The 17,831-nt window shown below is 40.6% G+C and overlaps 1 protein-coding gene across 2 annotated transcripts in view; it reads right to left on the bottom strand.

Moving 5' to 3' along the window:
• The window catches only part of HHIP (hedgehog interacting protein), a 99,747-nt gene that overhangs the window by 70,673 nt on the left and 11,243 nt on the right, over positions 1-17,831 (bottom strand). For both annotated transcript variants that reach the window (XM_048846978.2, XM_075127717.1), the window contains exons 3-4: positions 13,063-13,219; positions 12,063-12,264 (exon numbers count right to left, since the gene is read on the bottom strand). In XM_048846978.2, coding sequence (XP_048702935.1) covers positions 12,063-12,264; positions 13,063-13,219 — 359 coding nt within the window. The remainder of the gene's footprint in view (positions 1-12,062; positions 12,265-13,062; positions 13,220-17,831) is intronic.

The raw sequence follows: 17,831 nt of genomic DNA, 5'->3' as shown, positions 1-17,831 counted from the left end.
CAGCCTGGTCTCTCAGGAGCAGAGAGTTCCACTTCCCCCAAGAAAAGCCCAGAGAATGATGGTGCAGAGTTGTAGCCCCATGAAGTTGGAAGAGGGAGGAGACTCAGGTGGCTCTTCCAGTCCTCACTCCCTTTCCAATGCCTGCAGAGGAATACAGCCCTCTTGCTGTGGAAAACTTACATTCCTGGGGAAGGGAGATTCTAGGGATAGTGATTGTAGCCACCAGAATCGTGGCTTTTGCAAGAATCAGCAAAGTCAGATGGCAAAATGGCAGCAAGCTCATTTGTGCCAATTCCCTTGCCTCCTACAGCTCTTGGCTGTAAACCATGGGTTAATACACAAAACCCACATTTTTCCTGGGGGAAAATGAAGGGGGGCAATTAACCTCCTTCCCCCAATGCAAGAATTCACAGGAAATTCCTTGCTTTGACACTTGGAATTTCCTCTCTCCTACATGAGTTATTCCTATAAAAGAGAGGGTGAGGGGCTTAGTGATACTTGCATGTTAAAATCAGTGTGAATTCTGCCCAGGTGTCTACTGCCTTTATCAGTAGCAGAAGGCCCATTGATATCACTAGAAAGCATGTGCATTGGCTGAGGTCAGAAAATGGCCCATATGCCTGATTCAAAAACAAGCACACATATTTATACCACTGTCTAGTGGTGTATATGAAGAGCTTTGGGCAAACATATATCTGAGCACAGAAGCCAGAGAATAACAAATAATCCAATTCTACTCATAAACAGACTGATTATAAAATACTTTATTGTGTTATCTTATTTTTTTCTATAGTACCCATTCTCATAGTAGCTATGAGGCTCCTTAGATTCTTTAGAAGTAGTTATAATATTCTACCTTTTGATTCAAGAGCTATAAATAATATAACATCTTACGCAAAAATACTTTTTGGATACTTAGTGTCTGTCCCAGAGTAACCAAGGAGATGATGCAGTAAACTTGTGGATGAAACTGATTTTATTAAAAAATCATATTTGTTCTCAAGTTTTAACTAATCTTGGTCAAATGCTTTGTCAGCCATTTGATTATAGTATAGGCCTATAATATAATGGAAGTGGCAGCAACTTCTCTAATTAAGGTTGAGTAACAGGTTCCATTTCACACCTCATTTTAAACTGTTTGGAACATTTTAAAATTTTCCTGAGTTGGGTTTCTGTCCAAGAGTGACTTTTTCTACAGAGTTTGAGCAAAACTCTTCAGGTACTTTTGAGCACAAAGATAATGAAAAAAACAAAAAAAACCCATCCAAACCCCAGTATTCTCATAATAAATTATTGTAATCTTTTTTGAACAGCCCTATTGCCAATTCAGCTGAGAGATGAAAGCTAAAGTTTGGAATGGAAATAGCCCTCATCTTGTCAGATGCAAAAGGGGTTAAAAAAGGAGTCGTCATGTGATCTTTGTGGAGTCCATTCAGGACTCAAAATATGCTTCAGGCAATGATTTAGCAAAGCATTCAAGAACATGCTTAAGCCCTAGCACTTTTTTAATGTTCAGAATTTACTTAAGTGCTTTGCTGAATCAGGACCATAACCTTCAATTCTCAAGATGACTTACTCATCAGGCATAGTCAAAATAATTAAAGGTACATTTGCACCTTCAATTCAGTGTAACAACTGCAAATACATAACTTGTATCTAAAGTTGTAGAGATATCTTGCACAGTATTATATTTTATTATTTGAGTAGTCATGTAGTTAAAGACACCAAGGAGATAGAGTATAAAAGTTTCACATGCTAACCCTGTGGTCCTGTTTAAAGATGTTTGTGGAGGCAAGGAGCTCACTTCATGAGTGTCCAGCCACCCTGAGCAGCTCTAGAATATTTGGAGCATTTGACTCCCAACCTTATAGATAGCCTATTTAATACCTGCCAGTCCCCTTTAATGTACTTGTACCGAACTGTTAAACTGTTAGGGTAGATCTAGACTTTGTGTTCATAAGAAGTGATCCAATAATTTAAATGGAGCATGTGTTCTTAAAACAATTAAACTGACATTTACATCTGCATTCACTGTAACAACTTCAGAAAAGTATTGGCCATTAAAATAATTACAAGGAACTTTATAAGAATATCAAAAACTTCAAAAACTCTGAAATCATAAAAGTGTGTAAAGACAGTCTTACTGGGTAATTTGATGGTTTAAAGAAATGAAGACACATATGTGGTTTAAATTTATGGAAACTTTCTATTAAAATTTAAGCCATTATGACAAGGAAAAAAGATTCATAGCCGGGGGATGGAGCAGAAGGTGTCTGAGATCATGGCGTCTAGCTCATATATACTTAACAGCCTATCATCAGCATCATTTCACTGACATGTGTTTTCTCTTTTGGGGTTTTCTTTTTTTTTCTTAGAGGCCTCAAAGGCTTTGCCCTTTTATTCTGGTGTTTTCATTAGTCTTACTATTAAAAGATTATTATGTGTTTTGTTTTGTTTTAAAGTTGATCTCCATACAATATAACTTGGTGTAATAACTCCGCAAAGGCAGTTTTAAGGATACCCATTGCACTCAGATTTCTACTTCAGACACTTTGGCTGAAATGGAATTGCTTGGCTTATAATACAGTCCTGTTGCTGATTCTATAACTTCATAATCAATAGATATATGTTAAAGCCTCAAATGCTACAATAAAATAAAAATGATTTAGGGGCAATTAGTGGATGAGAAATGCCACTTGAGCTTAAGGTTGCCAACTTTCTAATTGCACAAAACCGAACACCCTTGCCCTGCCCCTTCGCTGAGGCCACACCCCTACTCACTCCAGTCCCCCACCCCTCTGTCATTTGCTCCCCCCCCACCCTCACTCACTTTCACTGGGCCGTGCAGGGCATGTGGGCTCTGGGGTGGGGCCAGGGATAAGAAGGAGGGGGCTCTGGTTTGGGGCCGAGGGGTTTGGGTGCAGGAGGGGGCTCAGACTGGGGTATGAGGTTGGGGTGTGGGCGGGTGTATGGGGTGCAGGCTCTGGTAGGGAGTTTGACTGTGGGGGGGGGTTCCGACCTGGGGCAGGGGATTGGGTCTAGGAGGGAGTTAGGGTGTGGGGGTAGGTTCTGACCTGGGGCAGGGGGTTTGAGGTGCAGGTTCTGGCCGGGTCACGCTTACCTCAGGTGGCTCCCAGACCGCAGTGTGGCAGGGCTAAGGCAGGTTCCCTGCCTGCCCTGGCTCCACACGGCTCCTGGAAGCAGCTGGTATGTCTGGCCCCTAGATGGAGGTGTGGTCAGGCGGCTCTGCGCACAGCCCGCACCCGCAGGCACTGTCCCTGCAGCTCCCATTGGCCGCCATTTCCAGCCAATGGGAGCTGTGGGGCTGGTGCTGGGGATGGGGACAGCACGTGGAGCTTCCCCGATCACCCCTGCATCTAAGGGACAGACATGGTGGCTACTTCCAGGGAGTTGCACGGAGGCGGGGAGCCTGTCTTAGCCCTGCTGCACTGCCAACCGGACTTTTAATGGCCCAGTCAGCGGTGCTGACCGGAGACGCCAGGATCCCTTTTCAACCGCGTGTTCCAATTGAAAACCAGACACCTGACAACTCTACTTGAGCCTCCTGTTGATGAAGTGGCAAAAAGTGGCTAATGAGATCGTTGGATGTAGTGCGTGGGGGAGTAGTGAGTAGGAGTAGGGAGGTAATTTTACCTCTGTATATGGCACTGGTGAGACTGATATTGGATACAGTTCTGGTGTCCGTTTTAGGAAGTATGTTGAAAAATTGGAGAGGGCTCAAAGAAGAGCCATGAAAATAATTTGAGTGCTGGAGAAAATGCCTTACAGTGAGAGACTTAAAGAGTTCAATCTGTCTAGCTTATCAAAAAAATATAAAAAATAAAAAAATTGAGATGTGACTTGATTACACAGTAAAAATATCTTCATGAGGAGATGAAGCTGTATAAGTATCTTCATGGTGAGTGTGATACAGCATGGCCAGAGGGCAGCAGGAGAGTGTTAGAAGGGAGACTTCTTCCCTGTAGAGGGAAGAAAGTTTGCTATAAATTAATTAAAACACTTGAAGTCAATTAAAGCACCTTAAGCCAGTCACATGATAAAACCCCCCTGCTTCAATCAGACAAGAGGAAGAGTTGAAGCAGAGTGGATTGGCACTGGAGCAAAGAGCAGGTTGGAGGTGTTGAAGCAGAGTGGATTGGTGTTGGAGCAGAGAGCAGTTTGGAGGGAAGCAGAGGAGAGTTTGGAGAAGTGCTACGGTGGGCTAAGAAGACCAAGACCCTAGGTAAACGGACACCTGGTTTGTGCAGGGGGGGGCAGGAAGCCCCACAAGCTGAAGGGCAGGAGAGGGAAGTAGCCCAGGGGAAGGAACCACTAGTTTTAGTGGTTTACTGCTATCCCTAGGGCCCCTGGGCTGGGACCCGGAGTAGCGGCCGAGCCTGGGTCCCTTCCTCTCCACTCCCCTCCTCTAGAACACTAGTGGGGCAATTAGTACCCCAGTTCAGGGGCAAAAAACGTGAGACCCATCATAGTAGTGCCGGCAATTTGCCACAGTGAGGTACTAATAGGCTCTTTAATCTTATGGAGAAAGAACCAGTGGCTGGAATCTGAAGCCAGATAAATTCAAATTAGAAATTAGGCACCAATATTTAACAGTGAGGGTGATTAACCACTGGAAAAAACTGAAATGATGGATTGATTTGTCACCTCTTGATATCTTAATATCTAGACAGGATGCCTTTCTGAAAGATATCCATTAGTCAAATACAAGTTATTAGGCTCAAAACAGGGCTAACTGGGTGAAAATCAGTGGCCTGTGATATGAAAGATGTCAGACTAGATGATCAGTAGTTAAAAAATCTTAAGATAAAACTATGCTGTGAAAATCAATGCAAGACAAAAATCAGAAAATGTGTTTTCTTGGTAAATTTTGTCCTTGTTATAGAACTTGGAAGGAACACATGTAGAATACTGCTTTGTAACTCCAAACTGGTTTTATCAGGCCAAAAAATGGAGCTGAAAATCAGGGGAACAAGATAAGAGTCTATATGATAGGCCACTCTTGCCACCAAGTCCCTTGGTTGCCCCTTGACACAAGCACTACCCACTGGAGGCTCCCCATAATAGATATCATGGTTGGGTAGAGGTGGGAGAGCCAAGGAGTTCCCACTCTGTGGCCAGAATGAAATATGCCTGAAAAATACTGGAGGTAGCCAGCTTCTGCATTAAGCCCCATCCAAGGCTTCCAAAGACAAGAAGAGGGGATGGCCAAATTAGGAAATATTATGGTAGCAGGGCATGTCTGCCAGCCACGCTGCCAGTGAGGATTAGTGGTTGAGAGATTTGCAGAGACAAGTTGGGAATGTGCTTCTGGCCAGGGTCCCCAGGGTATGGACTTTCTTTCCCCATGAATTCTGGGTCTCTGTGTATTTAGAAGTCTTCCTTAAGGTTCAGGCCATCACCATCCTCACTTGAGAAGACAGGTATAGGCAGTATGTCTTTGGGCTATGATGAAATATTTACTCAGCCTTAATGTACTTATGCTAACATAATGTGTACATCTGAGTGCATATAATATCCCCCCTTTTCTTTTGATTAAAACCCTCAGAATTAACTCCCCTCACTCAACACACTTGACCATAATGTGCCATCAATTTTAAGCAGAAATGCCTATTGATGGCAATGGAGATTAAAAATTGATGGTGCAATAGAACCCTTGCCATATATAATGGGTTGTACCATTCTTTTCTGTTTAACTTGCATTTATATTTATAAATCTTCAGGGGGACAACTGGGAAAAATCCACCGGATCATCCCATTCGTGTGTTGAAGCTAGCTGCTTCACAGAAGGGGAAATGGGCACGGTCAGGAAACTCCACTGTGTGGATCACCAAGCAGATCAGAGGAGCAAAAACACCTCTGCACTCTGTACCACTGGCAGTATGGCTCATTCCCTGACAATATAGTCATTGGCTTCACCATACCTATACACTGTTTCTCTATTCATGGATCTGACCACCACTGCCATAGTCAGGGTCTTAATACTAGTCAGACCACCACTAATGTTCATGGCTATTTGCTTTTTGTACAAGGGGAGCATGGGGGCTTCCTCCTCTTCATCCCAGTGACAGATATGGCAATTTCCTGCAATATCTTTGAGAGATATTACTGAATTAAGTTCAACTAGCTTTGCAGTCCATTGTATTATACATGCAAAATTTATGTATTATTGTGGAATTGTACATACGTTCTCGTGGATAGTGTAAACCCTAGGAAGTGTTAGGAGCTTCGAAGGACTATTTTAAACAGTATGCCAGACAAGCAGGACATTTTTGGACAAAGTTAAGTGTGTTTCCTAGGAAATACCTGGGGGGAGAGAGAATGCAAATTCCCACCTCTGGACCAACCTTTTGAAGGTATATCCTGAGGAGAGACCTGTTGTCTGACTGATTACCTATTCACGGTCTCTGAAGATCAAAGACCCAAGCTGTATAAAGGAAAGCTAACCTATGCATATGTGTTCTTCTTCTGAACTAAAGTGGTTACGAACTTGTAACCACAGAAAAACCTCCATGTGCAATTTCAAGGACTGACTCCTACCAGAGCCCTTGTTGGAGCTCGGAATGTGGGTGATCTCTGAAAAGCTTATTAGCATGCTAATAGGTTCTCTATTGTTTTTAATACATTTTCTCTGTAATGCTTTCACCTTGAGAATAAATGGGCTTGCTGAGAAAAGGCTGTGTGGTAACATAACTATGGCTACAACTGTTCATAGCCTCTGAGGAGAAACAAACTATAGATGCTGGCCTGTTTAGTCAGTCTGGCTTACTGGGGATATCACAGTGTAAAGCAGGGAACTGTACAGCCTGGAAAAACTCCAGTCAGGAGTGAAGAGAGGTGATGGCTGGGGAGCTGGAAGCCTAACAGTAGGTGCCTTGCTGGACCATGAAGGGGGAAATACAGGTGCAGTTGCCCTGAACTGTGAAAATTCCAACCTCAGAGTAATCCTCTAAATGGCCTATGGCAGCCTATAGAATAAGATGCTACAGATTTGCTGTTCTGTAGCTGTCATATGTGCTGACTACCCCCACATTTCCACTTCACCTGTAAAAACAGAAGGGAGGGATCAGGCCCATCATTAACTTTGCCTGTATCCTTCTAAACCGGAGCTGTTTTAATCAAGCCCATGTTTTAGACCCTTTCCAAAGGTATTGTTCTTACCTGTCATTCACCCAATCACTATATAAATATCACATTTCACCAGGTAAAATATGACCATATAAATGTGTTTAAAAAAAAACCACAAAAAACCGGGGGGGAGGAAATGTTGTTATAGTGGCTAGAGTTTAGTGTTTGTCAGGGCTTGTCTATTGTGCTATAGCATTGTCCAAACCATTAATTAGTGCATGGCAAGCTGGTGCTCTGTATATTCACACTCTGGCTTGCTGTGCTGTTACTCGGTATCTAGACAAGCCCTCAATCTTTCAGATATAAATACAAACTAAACAGAAATCTTTTAAACTGCTGTTTTCAGGGAGGTTAAACCTTGGTTGTAAAAATAAAATGTAACACACACAGCCTAACACAGTAGCATTTTTATCAAAAAGTGAAACTATTGTTTTTTAGTTACACCAAACCCAAAATTGGGCGGTGGGTGGGAGGCAAATTGTCAACAGTTCTTATTCATTTCACAGGGAAATCTTCATGTGACATGCATAGGTAACTGGATGAAAATCCTACGTCCTGTGTTCTACAGGAGGTCAGGTTAGATTATCTAATGGTTGTTTCTTCTTTAAAATCTATGAAAATGATGGAAAAACTGAGAAAATTCCATTTTTTTGGTATTTTGAAAAAGAAAAAGGCCAAAATGTCACCATTAGAAAAAAACTGCACCTACACATTTTGGGCGTGATTCTGATTTCTCATTACTAAAACTCCATTGATTTCACTGTAGTTACTCTGTAAGGAGAGAATCAGGCTCATTGTAACAAAAATGTACACAGACTGCTTCCATTAGTGTTACATTAGTGCGAATTAAACATGTTTAACCCCCTTTTGTCTTGTAAAGAGAAGAGATCTCTTATTCAGACAGCCCACACACAGCTACAATGCCCCAACAGACCTGAACCATTCATGGTCAATGATGTCAGTAATCTGCATACTAATGTCCTGAAGCACTAATTAGCAAAATATGCAGACTGTAAAGATTCTGGAGAAATAACTCTGCATTTAAAGACAGGTTTCAGAGTAGCAGCTGTGTTAGTCTGTATTCGCAAAAAGAAAAGGAGTACTTGTGGCACCTTAGAGACTAACCAATTTATTTGAGCATAAGCTACATCGGATGAAAGTGATGAAGTGAGCTGTAGCTCATCCGATGTAGCTCATCCGATGAAGTGAGCTGTAGCTCACGAAAGCTCATGCTCAAATAAATTGGTTAGTCTCTAAGGTGCCACAAGTACTCCTTTTCTTTCTGCATTTAAAACAATTGAAACAGGGATTACGTTAACATGAACTAGATATCTTTTTGATTGTGCCAGCAGGGTCTAAACAGGGAAGTTAAAGTGCAACATGTTAGAGCCTTTTACATATTGCTCCCTTCCAGAGCATTTTGCCAGAATCAGGTATTATTATCCCTGATATTATTTTTATATGTGAACAATGTCTGTAGTTGCCACAGGGATGTTATGTAACAGTGAATGGGAAGGAAGGTGATTAGTGTGACTCGGAATGAGAAGGGAGGTGGCCCACAGGATGTTCTGTTATAATGATATACACTGTAAAAAATGGTTGAGAACTGTTTTAAAATAATCATTAGGGAATATTTGGTTTTATTTATTCTCTTCTACTTTTTCAAGTTATTGGGTGTTTTATATAACTATTAGCGCAGTTAAGCTGCGTGTACTAATTTTCAGCATTCTCCTGCCTTCCTCTCCCCACCTATCGGCTAGTGTCCTGCTTCCAGCTACTTCTCCTTCCTTCTTCCTCTGCAGAATGCAAAAAGGCCTCCACCCATTCAAGATCCCAACCCACCAGAAAGCACTAGAACACCCATCATTCCCTCTAACTGGACCGCCTTCGGTTTCTTGCTTGTCTTTCCTTTGGTTCCAGTCTTCCAGCTAAATTAGCACTACTGGCTCTATGGTGGTGACTTTTGTAATGCTGACTGATCTCCCCGTTTTTGTAGATTGATCAAATGGAATGAGTCAGTCAGGACTACGGAAAGGTTGGACAGGCCGGGGGGAGAGGATTCTTGACAAAAGGGTGATTCATTCCTAATGTACCACACTAACAATTTTTTTTTAACACCGTGCTCTCCGGAAAGCCATAAGTGTAAATCATCTAGGAATTAACTGAAATTATTTAATGGTCTGATTTCCACTGGCTAAATAGTGGACTAAAGTACTTATTTGGACAAATTCTGCTTTTCATTGACATTAATTGAGTTGTACTAGTATTAACCAAGAGGAGAATTTGTTCCATTGTGTGCAATATGTAGGCACAAAGAGCTAAGTCTGGGTTTGTGCTTTAGAATTGGCTATTCATTGCTTACCTTTTTAAAAACCTTTAATTTAGCTTATTAAAGATGTCTCGACATTAGACAACAACTAACTGCTGCAGTATTTCTAGGACATATGCAAACACACGCAGGCCCATAATGATTTGCTATAATTCCCAGTAACAACTTTGCTTGAGAGGGTGTGAACTGTGTGAACCAAGTGAAGTATATGTGTGTATACAGTATGTATGTGAAAAGAAATGTATAGGAGTGCTTGTGTGAGTATTCACAACACATGGTTTGGTGATATCCATGTGATAAACTGCAGAACCATGTCATAAATTGCAGTTATCATGTACATTTGACTGCCTCACATGTGTTTACTTCACCACGCATCAATAATGCAGCCATCCCAAACTCATACTTATAAACACTTTGCCAAGATTTGAAATAAAAGGAGCCTAAAGTTAGTGTCTCTAAATCTGTATTTATATGCCTAAATAAGTGGGCTAATTTTCAAAGTGCTGAACACTTAGCAACTTCCATTAATTTTAGTGGGAGCTGTTGGGTGCTCGGCACACCTTGAAAATCAAGCCACTTATTCGGGTGCTTCAATATAGACCCAGGGGAGACTGCCCCAATTTTGAAAATTGTGGTGCTTTTGTCTAGTAAAGGGGTGGCCAACCTGTGGCTCTGGAGCCACAGCAGCTTTTCCGAAGTTAATATGCAGCTCCTTGTATAGGCACCAACTCTGGGGCTGGATCTACAGGTTCCAACTTTCCAGTGTGCCGGGGCGTGCTCACTGCTCAACCCCTGGCTTTGCCACAGGCCCTGCCTCCTCTCTTCTCCCGCTCCCCCCCAGAGCTTCATGCACCCCACAAAACAGCTGATCAGGAGGTGCGGGGAGGGAGGGGGAGGTGATGATTGGCGGAGCTGCTGGTGGGTGGGAGACACTGGGAGTGGGTGGGGGGAGCTGATGGGGGGCAGCTGACGTATCACTGTGGCTCTTTGGCAATGTACATTGGTAAATTCTGGCTCCTTCTCAGGCTCAGGTTGGCCACCCCGGTCTAGTATATTTCTGATAATAGTAACTAGGCCTTAATATTATGCCCATCACCATGATGTAAAGACACTGAGAACACCACATTATACTAGAACATGCTCCTTTTATATTTGTTGAGTATTTTTTCTTTTTTTTTCTTCTTTTTTGTCTTGGAGCTCAGTAGCTGAAGGCAATCCACATAGGCACAAAGGCAATGGTCAATAAATCATAAAATCATAGAAATTAGTTCTTTTTTTAAAAGAAACTACTGTATTTTGCATTTATTCCTCTGTTTCAAAACAAACCCAAAATTATCCAAACACCGTCTCAGAAAGGTCTATCTGAAACTGTCCTGTTGGCATTGTATCTGATGCACAAAAAGCCTATTTATCGTGTAATAAATACTTTAGATCAACATAGCTCATTTTCATTATTTTTTTTTTCATTTCACCAAAGCAAGTCCATGAGTTATTTCAGGTAAGGATGCTTTTTATGAAGTTAGATTGCAGTTCTTTGATGCACAGCCTGATTCTAAAGCTTAATTCCAATTTTACGTATCACAATAGTAGGATTTCAGCTGAGTTATCAGTATAAACATTTACATAAGTAAATACTGGAATAAAATATAGATGGGTTCTGATTAAAATATCACTTGGTAGCCTTTGGATTCCCTTAAGTTTACTAATCCCACGATTTTATTGTCATATCTAGAAGTACTGCCTTGAAAACCAACATCTCCAGGAATAATAATATCACATCATTGCCCAATCATCAGGGCTCTGTTCCAGCTCCCATTAAAGTCAATAGTAGTCTTTGTGCTTGATCAGCACTAGAAAAAATTCACTAATATATAGGCATATGTTTAGAGGTGCAATAACATTTTTAGGGTACAGGTTGTGTGCTGCACATTTTAGATTATACCACAGACAATGGGCAGTTTTTGTAGTTCTCAGAGATTGAAGAAATGGGGAGGGGAAGCACAGCTCCCCCGTGCTAAAAAAACACAGAGTAGCTCCCCCTCCTTCTTGGATGGTGTGGTGAGAGCTCCCCCTTCTGTATGCTTCTACAATAACCACTGGTAATACCAAAAGATTCAAGTGGGATAATTCCTTAAATGGCTCAAGCCTGCTCCCACTGAAGTCAATGCCAAAGTTTGGCAAACTTCAGTAGTAGCATAATCAGGCCTAAATGATGTAAATGTGGAGATAACTTTGTGATCCAGGTGCTGTACATCCTCTGGTACATTCAAGGGGAGGAAACAATTAAAAGCACAGAGAAAAATATGAATACAGTTCTTATAATCAGTCTTTTCCCTTTACTTAACCAAGGAAAGCAGACTCCTTCATTATGCTCCCTTTCCTTATCAGTTGGAACTCTACTATATTTCATATTTGCTCCTTATCTTCTATTTAGAATACTTTTTCTTTAAATTAAAATATTTTCCTGAAAAAAATTGCTGATGCTCGCTATGATTTTGATTTTAAATGAAAAGCACATACAGGGAGGGTAACAAATAATTAGATTAAAATATAAGCAGATGAGAGAGAAATAAAAAAGAATTCCAACCTTTATGCCACTTTGAACAAGCTTGTGTATGTCCAAAAACGGTTCCTTAATTATGTCCCCTTCAGGAGTGAAAATCTTCACGTATCCTTCCTTCTCAAGGATAAAGAGACGATGTGATGCATCCCCACAGTGCACTGCACCAACAGGCTGCCTCAAACCACTCACAACCTCCTGAATACAGAAGCAGTTGTGCTTGTGCTTTCTAAAGAAATCGGAGAAAAACAGTGAGACTTTTTTTATTATTATTATTTTGCAAAAGATACAGTTCACAGAACCTTCACATAACATTGCCCCTGAGAACTACAATACAAGGTTCCAAAAGTGGTATTACAAGGATAATTATAAAGGCCAAATTCTGTCCTCAGATGCACTGTGGCCCCTCCTACTGAAGTCAATGAGAGTAACCTGTGTACAGCCAAGAGCAAAATTTGGCTTTATATAGCTGGGAGTTAAAGAAAAGTAGTCTGAGATCTGAGAGCCGGGGAGGGAGAGCAAAATTCACAGAGAGGAAAGTGAATTTTTTATAGGCAAATTCTCTCCTAAAGTAAGCACTGCAAATCCCAAAGACTTCAGAATTTGATAAAATTTTCCTTATTTTGGAGAAGTGTACTGAAATAACATAATCCAATTTATTCACAATAGTGGAAAATGTACAGGAGAAAAAAATGCCATATGCATAAAAACAGATTTGCTAATAAATTATTGTAGAGAGAACTTCCATACTGCTGTAAACTATTAGTAATAAATTTCAGATCAAAATGACACACATGAAGTACATATGAATCACAGAGAAGCTTGGCTCATAATACTCTGTTAGTAACCTACATATTAAAAGTATCTAAGCTAATGTGATTAAAAAAAGGCACTTAAACAGCAGCAGAAGAAAATAACATCTGGAGGACACAGCTGCTGAGCATAAGCACAGACTGAGCTGATTCACTGTGAAAACCACAAAGATTTGTCAGTTTTTTTAGATTAAACAGCATTTATCTTTATGAACCTGCTGAGCTCTTCCACTTTGTCATATTCTTCCATCTGGTCCAAATAGTTAGAAGCTGGGCCTCGCACTTGTTTTCTTGGAAAATCTGGAAAGCACAAGCCACCATCTTTTCTTGCATAGTAAAAGCAAAACTCATCAGCTGTAGTTTGGAGAAACCCTTAAAAATGTAAAAGAGCATAAAAGTGTTTAGTGTATTGCCAAGCCTGCAGGTTTTGTGCTTTCAACCTAATGTTCAAATGGGTCATATTCTGAGTGGAAAAATAAGCACTTTAAACAAAGTTCTGTCTTTAAACACAGATAGATGGAGTAATACCTTTTGTGGCTTACTCTTCTCTATTTCTATCACCCATTATTTGCAATGTGATTAAACAGGAAAAAAACAACGATGTTAAAATAATACTAAGGGTCAGTCATAAAAACATGAGAGAAAATTCAGAGTTAAGGTGGCCATGCACCTGTTGACATCAGCAGACCCGACTGATAAAGGACAATATGTTGTAAAGCTCAAGCTATTGCAGCCTTAACTTAACTTGTTCTTGCTGTTTTGGTTTATAGCTGACGCTTAACATTATTATTTTAACAACATTATATTACAGAGTATTGGTTTTCATTTTGTTTTTATGCTGCTAACTACCATTGAAATAATTGATGGTACTTTCCATTGATTTATAAAAGGGTGTAAAAACTTCATATCAATATCTTAAAAACTTCATGAAGCATTGGCACCAAAAGACAGACAGTATAACTGGTGCATGAGCAGTAGTCTCAAAAAGAGAGGACTAAGGATAAAACAGAACTTAATTTATATTCAGGTGTCCTTACAACTCTGTGGTTAGTACTCTGCACTACCATGGGAGAACCTGAGGTTCAATGTCACAGACTAGTTCTTCACTCTCCAGGGCCTAAGAAGAGGGAGTGCTGCATCCTGCTCTGTAGCTATACCTGAAGCCTATCTAAAGCAAGTGTGCATGGGTTCTATAAACTGTCTTTAGCTGAAAGGAGTTCTTTAGGTTTGGGGTTATTTAAAGAAGGAGTCTGAAAACCAAAAAGAAAAAAAAGAAAAGAAATGAGATCTATGAGGAAGAACAGTGCTGCTGTTGACTTTTTAATACATTCCAGTAACAGCAAGACTATTACTTTCTGCCCATAGACCTATTTCTAGTAAGTTTCACCCATTTTTAATCCTCTTTATCAAAGCTCATGTGTACATCAGAAGGCAGAATTTAGCCCATTATATATAGCGTGTGGGGTTTTGAATAAAATCAGCAAGGTAGTCTGGTTTAGAACATCTTTAAGTTTGCACTGCCAGAGCAATGCAAAAGGAGACTTTGCATGAGTCAGGATATGGGCCATGGTATATACAGAATTAATAATGATTCATTATATAGGATAAAAGTTTTATTGGCACTCAGTTGGGATCATCAGCATGACTCTCATATAAGTAAGTAATGCAGTTATCCCAAATTTATGTCAATAAAACTTTTGGACTTCAACTCACAATCATGTATTCTTTTCATATGCATCCTCCTTTAATAAATAAATATCCAGGTAATTCCAAATAATGGGGCCAAATTCTGCCTTTGGGTTATAGAAAATAAAATTTGGTGATTGTGTGTTGTGGCATGAAGGTTTCATTGGCATGAATTTGGAGATTCAGCAAATATCAGCAGCTAGTGGCTGTTTCTAATTTATAGGAACTAGCACAAGAAATGCATGAGAAAAAAGATACATAATTTTCATATGGAATAAGTGAAGATTAATTGTGACATAACCATGGAACAGTATTCCAAGGCTCTGTATTTGTCAAGCTAGACCCCAAAACAATCCAGAATCTTGATGTTGAATTATTTGACATCAGAGGGCATGACCGAGCCCTTAGTAATTTCTTTCTCTACATACAATCGACAGTCAAGCTAAGTGCAATGGACATTTGGAGCTGTAGAATTACTACATGCTCAATATGCCATTTTTATTAAGGACACATTTCTTTGTTCTGAAATTTTGTCTTCAATAAGAATAAATGGGAGTATGTGTAGATCACACTGTTTAGCCAGTGTATGTTCATTTCTAATAACAGTCAGATGCAAACTCATTTAACCTATGCCATATGGAATGTTCTTTACTTATACATAAAGTGATTGACTTTATGCCTGTGGCTATTTGTATCATGAAGTATTTTCGCATGTAAGCAAGTATGAAATGTACTGAACTTGTTTTTGCCATTCAATAAGCCCATTCCTTTTTCATATTCTATAACTCTGTTTTTAAAAACTGGGGTTTGAACTGAACTCTGAAATGCTACAGTGTCAATGGATGAACTTGCTAAGTTGTCAAAAAGAGATGGTGTCTCTATAAGGACAACTCCAATTGTGTATAATGGGTAGTATTTCGAAAAATGCTCAGAGTTGGTCTAACTGCCTCCATGGAAATTAATGGAGTTAGGCCAACTCTGAGCACTTTTCAAAATCCCACCCTCTATATGTTCCATCCAATTAAGGTCAATTTATCTTTGGATGTCTGTGCAATTCCCATTGACTTCAATGGGAGTCTGGCACATGCCTAAAAAGGCAGAACTTGGCCCTTAGGTTTTATTCTGCCATGTAATAAGAAAGCATTACTTACAAATTTTTGCTGCCATATATTACATAGACTAGATCAGATATGAAAACTGTCCCAATAAAGAAATATTTACATTATATAAGGGGTCAAAATCCTGCAGTTTTTACTCTATCCTTAGTAAAGCACAGCTGCTACTGACTTCTCTGGGGTTTATGCCTAAGGGCTGTAAAGTGTGGCCCTCTGAATTTCTGTATCTATTGCTATGTTTTTAAAGACCCTTACAGGTGGTGATGAATTTTCTCTGCTCATTCTAAGTTTCTCCTGTTTTGCTAGGATCCTGCAGACATTATATTTTTTTATATTTGAAAAATGAATGGTAAAAACAGAGAGGAATCTGATCTCAAGGTCCCAGTCTGTATATCCCTGAAGTTGAGGATTGTTCAGGTCAGGAAATCTAGATCTAAACCCATCATGTGGATTTGGGATCCAGTCTGGATCCAAAACTTGCTAGGAAAGGTTGGAGCTTCCAGGTTCAGAAACTATTTCCCTCCTCCCCCCAATCCCACCCTTCATCCCTATCTGACTATGTTTTCCATCACCCTTGACTCCTTCTACCCTCTTTCCTATTGCAAGGTCACCCAGCCAACCCTCAGCCTTGGCTTCACTCACCAACAACTTCCTCTGCTCCTGAACTCATCCAGCTGAGCATCCTGGATGGCAGTCCCACAACCATGCTGACTTCTACCACTACAAATTTATTCTTTCCTCCTACAGCTCTTCCACCTCACTATTCAAGAAGCACCACTTCTGCATTATCATTCAATTCTGCCATTGCAAAGTTGCAACCAGAGCTGCCTGTCTTGCAACTTTGCTTCCCTCCTTAAACCTTTCCATTGCTCCAACCTCGCTAAGGTCAGGGTGTCACTGATTTTTTTTAATCTACAAGATCTGATGGGACCTCCCTTCTTCTCCCTCTAACTCCTCCTCCAAATCACCCTCTCTACTCCCCCCATCACCAAAACTGAAATTTCTTGTTTCCTCTCCTCCTCTAACCACTCCAACTGCCCCAGCAACCTCTTCCCTGCTTCCCATCCTGATCTCCCTACTCCCCACTCTCCTTTTCTTAATGTTTTCCCTCAATCCCACATTCTCCAGTGGTTCATTCCCTTCACACTGAACGTATGCTCTAATTTCCTCTTCATAAAAAAAAAATCATCCTTGACCCCACTTACTTCTCCAACTACATTCTCTCTTCTCCCATTCATTTCCAAGCTCACTGAACATACTGTCTACAAGTGCTGTCTGGAAATCCTCTTCTTCATCTCCCTTCTAGACTCTTTTAATCTGGTTTCTCCCTCCACTGAAACAGCTTTCACCATCATATCATCTTCCTGACCAAATCTTCTACTATATCTCCAACTATTATCAGCCTAACTTCTTTGCTGCTTTTCAACTGATTGACCATACTCTTCTTCTTGAAATCTTATTCTTCCTCAGCTTTTGTAACCTCCATCACTTTCTGGTTACTCCTACATCTCAAACTTTTCCTTTGGCATCTTGTTCAGTGTATGCCTCCTCTCCCCTTCTGTAACTTTAGAGAGGAGTCTTCAGTGGACTGATTGAGTCAGGTTCTGATCCGGGCCCCAGCCTTTACCCACCACAATCATGGGGAGCCTGCTGTAAATTAAAGCAGCCCCTGGACTGCTCTAACTTATCCTGGGCCTGTACCATGCCTGGAACAGGTCAAGTCCAGAAGACACGCCACTCACCTCTTTCTTGAGCTGTGCACAGGATGAATGGCTAGCCCACTGAATTAAATGGAGCTACATTGATTTATGCCACCTGGGTATCTAACCAAATGACTTTATTCCTGCTAACTTCATTGAGATAGAGAATATATATATTTTTAATCACAAGGAAACAGAACAATACTTCCCTTAGTCATTTCTTTGTTCCATGATGATGGATTTTGAAAAGTTTTGGGGGGGTATAAATGAACAGCTTTCTAGATTCACATCTGAAATTGTTGACAAAAAATATGCTCACCTCACTCTCCTCAACTCTTAGCTATGTTCCTGAGGTGACTCCAGCCAGATGCTCCCCCTGCTGAAACCTTTGGAGATTACCAGGTCAGGTGGTCACACAACTTAATCCCAGTGGATTTTTCAGGTGTATGGTAATGGGTCTGCATACACCCAGCAGCAGTGTGG

Source organism: Caretta caretta, chromosome 4 (assembly GCF_965140235.1).
Source record: "Caretta caretta isolate rCarCar2 chromosome 4, rCarCar1.hap1, whole genome shotgun sequence".
NCBI lineage: Eukaryota > Metazoa > Chordata > Testudines > Cheloniidae > Caretta > Caretta caretta.
The sequence above is the reverse complement of the archived record's forward strand: the minus strand, read 5'-3'. Positions and strand labels throughout refer to the sequence as shown.